This window comes from Dermacentor albipictus, chromosome 7 (assembly GCF_038994185.2).
Source record: "Dermacentor albipictus isolate Rhodes 1998 colony chromosome 7, USDA_Dalb.pri_finalv2, whole genome shotgun sequence".
Classification (NCBI taxonomy): Eukaryota; Metazoa; Arthropoda; class Arachnida; order Ixodida; family Ixodidae; genus Dermacentor; species Dermacentor albipictus.
In genome coordinates, this window is record NC_091827.1 from 112148891 (window position 1) to 112157983 (window position 9093).

The following is a 9093-nucleotide window of genomic DNA, read 5'->3' on the forward strand; positions in this document are numbered from 1 at the left end:
AAAGGCAATGCCTGTGATGGGGTAATCGGGCGTCAGCTACAAGAAATCACCAGCAAAATTTCTGCTTCAGTGAAATGTTGACAGTAACCAATCGTTGACCCTAAGTTTTTACAGTGGAGCCACTGATGTCGTTGAATGAAGCCGTAGAATTGTCACACCGGTGATGGTCTGACAACGTAGGCGTGATACCGCAAATTTCGACGCCTATGTCTGCGAAGTAGCTAACCATGGTCACACAACTGGTCAAGTGGAGGAGACGAGTGGTCCCGGGGCCGACCACACTGGCCGTCCTCAGCCCAAAGCACGGTAGTTTGCCGCGAAACTGCCAGGCAGTCGGCACTGTCTGGCGCGGGTGCTGTAACGAGCGTAGTACCAACAGATTCAAGACGACCGAGGTGGTGAAGGAGAAACTCGGTAGCCCAGTTAAGCCCATGTAATGGCGGCTCGAGTAATAAACGAGCATCGTGTTGACGAAATCCAGCCAGATTAGACGCAAGCTTGCAGACCTGTCGCGCAACGTTTGCATTCGACTCAGTGATGCTATCGTGATGATCATGAAAGGACGGTGTGTCGGCGGCAACACGTGAATGGCAGCGATGCCTCGGTCGTCAACTTCCATAATGTTGTCTGCTTCTTCAGCTCAAACTTCGAGCGATTCGACGGATGATAAATTTAGAGTCATGCAGACCTAGAGAGGCAGTACACAGAGCTGGTTTATTTAAACCCTCTTTATTTCGAAGGATTGTGCTCATTACAAGTTTCTATTTCATTGGCCACATCAAGTTTCTTTCCGCACTTACAAGCGCTGCTGGTGCAGTTGTCCCTCACAGGCACGGACGAGATCGACAATAATAGAATTTGAAAGTAGGCTTTTACTATAGCAAAAAATACATTCCATGATTTATGAAAGCACCCCGAGCTTGAAACACTAGAAGTATGTGTTTTCTCATATATCTTCCATATATCTTGCACTGTGGTGACTAATTAGTATACATTAGTCACCACCATCATCCACCAATTTAAAACTGTATGCACGGAGCTTCTCCAGGAGACAATCTGGATAGGCTAGAGCTCACATGTTCTTACTGCTGCTGTTCCTATTTAGCTTTGTCATTGTGAATGGCATGCCTTCAAAAAAGGGTGGACCGCAAGGATAAAAGTAAGACTGCAATTTGTTTACTGTAACTAGTTAGTTGAATTTCCAGCTGTCAGTAGAAAGTTGCCACATAACATGTTCAAAGCGCTCGTCTGCGGAAGACAAGCCCGTTCAAGCTTAGCAGTGTTTTATTCGAGGTCACACTCCAGAGCTATGTTTTTGTTTTTGGAGCACCATTGTATATTACGCAAACAAATGTTGCGTTCGCAGAACAAACACACTTTTGGAATAAAAAGACTACTATAATAACAGTGGCACAAGTAATGCTTGTTTTTCAAGTTTACATGCAGCAAATGCAAAAAAAGAATAACGCGTTCGCTAGGGCAAAGAAAATAATTTGGAAGTTTTCTCCGTCCTCGTGATTTCTCTTTCTACCGTAGAGTTTTCTACAAGAATTACTAAAGGGAACTCTGGCACTAGTGTCTACGGGAGCTGCAAGGGGAGCGGTTGTCCCAGAATGGGAATTATGGGAAGTGCATGGATTTGCCTAAACTTCGTTCTTTTGACTTGAAACGGATTTGTGACTTCGTAAACTCGTCATTTTCAACAGTATATTGCGGAATAAAAATGGCTGTGGCTTATCTAAGGTTACGCCCAGGATGCGAAGCATACTAGCCTTTATTTTAACGCGACAGCGTTAAGGAGCTCGTGTCGCAGAAAAGCCGGTGTTACCGGCTTTTCTGCGACACCGAAGACGTTACTTCTGCGGACACCGGAGACGTTACGTTCTGCGTTACCGGAGCCGTTACCGTCTCCGGTAACGTCTCCGGTGTTGCCGGAGACGTTACCACTGAGCCACGAGTTCGATGCTTCAAATCCGTACAAAAGCGCCTCTAGTGCACGCGGTGTTGCCTTAGAAACGAGCTGTTTCTAAGGCTCAGGCGTGCGTCGCTTGCTTAGACGCACATTTCGTTGTCGCGACGAACGCTGCGTTGTTCGACGCTCACCGCCTCCGTTGCGGGGCGCGTAGTCGCTGCGCCGTAGCCCATTGTCTTACACCCCTTGGCGGGTCGACGGGAACGCTGTCGCGTTCCACTCTTGAAGGCGAAGCTTAAGCGTCCGCTTTGCAGCTGTTATGACGTCATATGGTAGCTACGCGGCCGCGCGCGGCGCAGCAAGGAAGAGCGTGGTTGTGCGGCTAGTATGCTTCGCATAATTATTAAATAAACATCATTAGGATTGCCCGACAACAGGATTCGAACACAGGGACTCTAGCACAGAAGCCTGATATTGAAACCACTAAGCCACGGACGCATGTATCGACAAGCGAATGAAACCCCCTTATGAATTTAGCGCGGGCATGCCAGTGCCTTGAGACGCTTGGCACGTTCCGATTTGGCCACCTGGACAAGCTCTATCGTTGCAATTATTAGCAATTGTACGCGTTCCCGGCGTCTTCTGCAGTTCGAAGAACATAGATTGCTGACATATACGACAATAAGATTTACATAGCGTAATATACAACGCCACAAGAACGTCTAAATCCACAAGCACGATCAGACAAATCCATGTACTTCCCATCATTTTCATGGTAGGACAACGACTGCAGCGCCAGAGTTCCCTCTAGTAACTTTTGTAGGAAACTATGGTTTCTACATGTTATGTAAATATTCCAGAATATATTTTATTTACCATGTACTTCGCATCTTCCACATGTCTTGAATTTCCAGATTGTTCTGACTCATATATGCGATTTGCAACTTGGCGCTTCGAAATGAATAGGTATTGTCTGTGACGCTTTGTCCATGTGATGCACGATTTTTCTAGCTTTTCGGCTTGTGGTTATTTCGAAAACAGCCGCTTTCGTTCAGCTCGTTGTTCTTGTATATTGTTTTTCTGAGCAACAGGTGTGGATGGCACCTTGTATTTCTTGCTTCGCGTCCATGGTGTCCGTGGTTTCACTATGTTCTGGCCACACGAAGGAACGACGCAGCGAGACCTAACACAATATTTTGTATACCACTATGGAGTAAAGTTATTTACTTCACCTGCTACGCCTGTCATGCCTGCTGTAACGAGAGCACTGCCATACAAATACTATTGTGTGCGTTGGTGCCACGTCACTCATGCGTGGAACATTCAAAGTGATGCCAGGATTATGAGCCAAGTTTTTTAGCTTAAGGGGGCAAGCATGCAATGGAAGAACATTCAGAATAGGAAAGACCATTTGCTACGAGCATTGGCGAATGACTGGCATTCTAGCTTCAACTCATGTGGGGCCAACACAGGGTAAAAACAATGAACCTAAAAACTATTCTTCTCTGTAAGTGTTCTCAGTTTAACAAATAATTTTGGGTATGAATGCGGAGCATGCCTACTTTGCGGTCCATGCTGCTGAAGTTCTAGAAGAAGCCCCGTTCTGGCCCTCTGCTGGATTGCTTCGTGTGTTGGAAATTACACAGCGAGTCTAACGCTAACAACTCTTATCGGCTGTGCTGTGACCTTAAACTGAAGCTTTATATTCAATATTCCTAAGTTGGGCATGGAAACTGCTGCGGCTGCATTGTTAATTATCTCGGTCAATAAGTTTGTGATTGAAGTTTATAAGTGAAGGTTTCTTATCAAGTATATATGTACTCCGAATTCAAGTAAAAATAAGCGTTTCTTTTTTTATGAATTTCATGGTGCCCGACAAATTAGTATCAGTAACCCCACATTTGAACTGCGTAACCAAAGATATTCCCACAAAAAAACAAAAAAACTCAACCTATCATGTGGGCTAACAGGTGTTTCTAAAATATGCCTTTAATCAGATAATCAGATAATATATATTCCTAATATTCTTTGCTATACCCTTTCGCGATGTGTCCCTGGGTGTATGCCCTTTCTTCTGCAATCCTCCACATTACTTACGGGCCACTGTGGCACAAGAGGTACACAATTCTGAAGTGTAGCCCCGTAATCCATGTCTCTGAATGAACCTGCCATCAATGTTATTCCCTAAGGGTGCTTCATACATCTTCATCCGCATTTGTGGCATTGCTGTGCAGACGACTAACGTTGTTTATCTGCCTGGTTTAACGTCTGCAGTGAGCGGTGTAGAGCAAAGAGGAAATTTAGGAAGAATAAATTCTAACCGTTTGGAGAATAAAGATAAGGATGAATATTTCCATCAAGGTAATGGTAATGGAAATAAATAAGTATATATATATATATATATATATATATATATATATATATATATATATATATATATATATATATATATATATATATATTGTTACAACACCATGATGCCGTTACCTCATAGAAGCTAGCGGTTATCAACTTAGCACCGAACAGTACAAAATACGCAGTTAAGATCTCACGGATAGAAACACCTCCTGGTAGTATGCTTCTTTCGAATGCACGCTAGTTCCGGGGTGTTGATTCATTCCGTCCTCGATGAGAACTATCTTAACCTCCCAATCATGGTGGTTTGGCACAGTCGCTGGAACGTTGAAAGAACGGCACCATTCGATTACTGTTCTGGCATAGAGAACTTCTATATTGAACAAATGCACATTATCAGAAAAATTTTCTAAAAGGACACCGCTTTTCTGGCAAATGTAGCATTACATCTGTGATGTGATCAACACGACTATAACGGAAAACAAACAATGAAGCAAAAGAAAACATGATGAAATCAAGTTATGCTTATCTAATATTGAATATTCAGATGTTTCCTTAGAAAAACTGGAACTTGTCAGATTATGTTTCTCATCTCGCCCATTGAAGCGTCTAAAAGCATCTACGTTTCGCTGAAGGCGTGCGTTGAGAGGGATGCAAATAGAGAGAGTCGCTATAGTGAGTATATGTGGCTGAACCCATTCCTTGTTCTCGACATATAAAACGAAGCTACACCACCGCTTTTTTTCACGTCATCCTGCCACAAGTCCCCTGCAAGACCAATTATTCAAGCCATAACTTCGTTTTACCAGTAGAATGCCGTAATGATGCAGTCGCCGCATTGTAAAAATAAGCAGAAGGCGTAATATTTGGTGCCTACTGTTGCGGAGCTTCCTACTGGCGTACAAGCGGAATTTCATTGCATGTGTAAGTCTTTTGTAAATAAATAAACCCTGAGGGAGACCTTGTCGATGTCATCGATTAGAGAAGTAAGTTGACTTTCTACGATATTTTATGTGCGCCTTAATCTATGTAATGGCAATTCTTCTAGCGTTCCGTGTGGCACGAAATGCTTAGTCACACCATACAAGGTAAGTTACAAAATTTTATATATATCAATTATGTCGCCGTATGAATTTCAGAGTACCATCACATGCACTGAACATTATCTTAATTTGCTTAAATCAAATAACTGGATAATAGCGTTAGGTAAACCTGGCCAGGGTATTTATTGATATCTCACTAATAAGGAAAAATTAAAGTAAATGTCCAAGCGCACCTATCAGCCTATAATGTTTGAATGAAACGGATAAGGTAACTGATATTGTTCCTTTAAATATTGGACTGAATGATGTGCGATTGACGTTGTAATAAATATTGAACTTCGTTATTCAATATTTCTGCATATTAGATTGCATTGGCAAATAATTCATTTAGGCGGAGGAGGAATACCGTGAAGGAGATATGTCGCATTATTTTAAAATCTGCTTCTAGTTGGCAAATAGGAGCGCACACAGCACAATATATCAGCGATGCATTTGGAGGTGGAACACTGCCCAAACCATGCATTCACATTTTGACGCGGACGCTCAAATATTATCTCAGGTGCTATAATAGGCTAGCTAGGTCGTCATTATCGATTCAATGGACACGCATTTGTCGAGTCATGCACGAACAATAAATCATGCAAACTCAGTGCCCATGTTTGTATAATTTCATGCGCACACATATCTCAAGAAGTGGCGTGCCATTGAAGCGATAATCACCTACACAATATTTCTTCACACGGGGAAACGTTGAAGTGTTTCGAAATCGCGCGTTATTTGTCATGCCCGTCTTAATGGCCAATCTAATTTTCATCGCTTCCAAGATTCTAAACAATTATTTTTCCAATTGTCTCTATTGAAGGCTGACTAGAGTGTGCAAGAAAGGTTTTACCATTTGCTTAATGCAAATAACTTGAATAGAAGGCATTTGCGCGATATGCAGCGCTAGGCCTTGCATATGTCCAGGTTTTCTGGAATAAACTCCACAACGATACCGAATCATTCCTCCAGTTATCTATATCTTACTGTAAGCGTAATGGTGGCCCCGTGCAGTTGCCAACGATCCCGCATCGGGAAACTATGCCAGATCGAAGTGTGCTGTATACTATTTAGAGAAATGTTTCTAGTGACTCTTCATTTGTCTACCCTCATCTTCTGGTGCACCTTCAGGCATGAGTTCGCGTAATATGTTCCAGCGTACAAAGATAAAATGGTGCAACAATCAACCATCACATCACAAAATGACCTTTGGACTTTCCCACTATTGCGGTGGCATATTTGTACCGCTATCACTGTTTCGCATAATTTTACTAAGTCTTCAACGAAAATTTTCTGTTTCACGTCTCAACGTCCTGAATATGCACTCGTTCACTCGTGCAAATCTCTAGCGCATTCTCCTACGTGAGAGAGAGGAGAGAATTTATTGAGAAAACGTAGAGAGGTTCGTCTAAAGTTATATCCTCCAGCCTGATATTCTAATCAGAGGGGAAGGAAGGAGATAAAAATAGGAGTATATGGTGTGATGATCTTGATATCAAGTACTATAGGCCGCATTAGATCTTTCGCAGTTCTGGATGTAGGCTCCTGGCAATAAAAATGACACCCATGATCAAAAATCAGTGACACAGCAGTGTATGTGAAAGCCGCCTGTATTTCTACTTATAGACAAATGCGGAGCTACTGGATGAAAGCTACGAAGCTACCATTAGATTTTAATATTTCGTTTCTGTCTCTTCAATGAAGCGCACAATAAAAAATTCACATAAACAAAGGTAATGTCTACGATATATTCGTCAGCTTGTACATGCGTAGCTACATAAAGGTAGCCGTCAGAATTTGGGCTGATGATTTACCATATAGAATATCGAAGAGTGCAACAAGGCACAAGCACCGGCACGACGACGCAGATAATGTGGGTTCTCTATGGCGTTCCTTACTTTACGCGGTCTCCTAAGTTAAGTATTAATTACCATAAATATTGAAGCATAAATAAAATTGTAGATGCGCCGACCATCATAACTATGCTATTCATTTTCGCCAATATTATTTTCTAAGAAGTCATATAGCAAAGAGTTTTAGATTTAGGAGAAGCTCGCCATTTCTTAGAAATAAACTTTTTCCGTTTTTTTCGTTCCTGTCTGCGCGCACTATTTCAAAGGAAAGTACATGAAGCGTGTTCATCAAGCCATTGATGGACAAGAACGGGGAAGATTGTCTTCTGAAATAAAACGGCAGAATGAGAGATTATGAGGAGCCACGAAAAAGAAACTATTCGGCAAGTAAGGCTCCACATTTGCCCACGCACACAGTAATGTAAATATCAGTGGCCCTTTCGCTCCATTTTCGAGGCTGCTAGCCATGTGATTAGTTTCCCACTAACCTAACACCGAGTGAACTTGCGCATCTTACTTACGTGTCGCTGGAGCGAGGACACAAAAGGTCACGAGCAGAAATAGGCAGCTTAAGAAACACAATGTTGACGCCATGCTGCCTTAAACCTTAGGTGATTCTGCGCATACAGAACATAGCGTGCATGTGGATGGTGTCTTTTGAGCTTTGTATCCTTTTTGGGAATAAAAGAAAAGTTATGCTCATCAATCTTCTTTGATGGTACAAAGGGAGTCGTTATACAGACTTTTCTTTTAAATCGGGCCTCTCGTACTTAAAACTAACAAGTACTATTTTTTTACATTGATAGCGCAAATACTGCACGCATTATTTAAGAAAAACAGGTGGAAGGTGGTAGAATGAAATTCAAGACTATGAGCAAAACAAGAACAAGGTGAAAGTGGGAGCCAACGTTTTGGCAAGTGGACTTGTCTTTTTCAAGGCGACAAATGGTTTCCTCGGTACAGTATATATAGGTAGGGTCCTTCTAAAGGGTAGCACCAACGAGTGAAGGTGTGTTAGCCGCGAAAGTGTAGAATTGAGAATAAAGGAGTCCAGTGCACAAGGTCGTTGACACGGCCGTCTGTCAGCCAGTTGTCAACGGCAAGCACCCCTCTTTGACCTGTTTGCTGGTGGTCTTGGGCTATCGTGTGTCTGAATGGGATTACAGAAAGAGCGACAGAAACCAGTCCTGGGAAAACAATTTGTAAAAAAAAAACATTCAAATGGAATAAATAAATATATGAAAGAAAAAAAAAGAAGGAAAGGGCACAAAAGAGACTAAGCAACCAAACTAAGTGCTGTTGCCGAGAGGCTGAAATTTAGCATACCGAATAGATTCTAAAGGTCCCCTTAAATTTTTATACCTATAAGTTGCAATGTCTTGAACTTACAGATAAGTTATGATTCTCTGTATTTTATTTCTCGTTCCCCACTAAAATTTGACTGAAGGATGCAGAGTTTAATTTCATCAATGTTGCGACCTTGTTGGAAATGCACGGCAATGGCTTTGGGGAGCTTTTTAGCTGTGTCCGCTTGATGTTCGTTTAATCTGATGTTCATTGATTGTATCATTTCACCGATATACTGTTTCTTAGAGAAGCAACATTCAAGCATATCAATCACATCCGAACTTGTACAAGTAAAGCTTGTGGTAACTTCATGTGTTCAACTATTTGCGGTGCTTTTAATTTTAATGCCACTTCGAAGGTGCCTGCAGGTCTTGCATCTGGGGCGACAACGTGGTTTAATTACAGGGAAATGGCGTTGGCTGACTTTTGCATGCACTAAGATTTTGTCAAAGTTTCTGTTGTGGCTACAGGTCACCCTTGGTACATCTGGGAACGCTTTTTATCAACGCTCGTTACTTCATAGTATTGGGTGCTATGTTCGTGC

At 42.1% G+C, this 9093-nt stretch overlaps 1 protein-coding gene across 4 annotated transcripts in view; it reads right to left on the bottom strand.

The window, feature by feature from the left end:
• LOC135907310 (uncharacterized) overlaps nucleotides 1–7840 on the bottom strand; it is a 129435-nt gene extending 121595 nt beyond the window's left edge. For all 4 annotated transcript variants that reach the window (XR_011507527.1, XM_070522600.1, XM_070522601.1 and 1 more), the window contains exons 1-2: nucleotides 7724–7840; nucleotides 4465–4586 (exon numbers count right to left, since the gene is read on the bottom strand). Coding sequence is in view for 3 of the 4 variants with exons in the window: in XM_070522600.1 (XP_070378701.1) it covers nucleotides 4465–4586; nucleotides 7724–7796 (195 nt within the window). In the remaining variant the exon portion in view is untranslated. The remainder of the gene's footprint in view (nucleotides 1–4464; nucleotides 4587–7723) is intronic.
• Between the last annotated feature and the right edge of the window lie 1253 nt (nucleotides 7841–9093).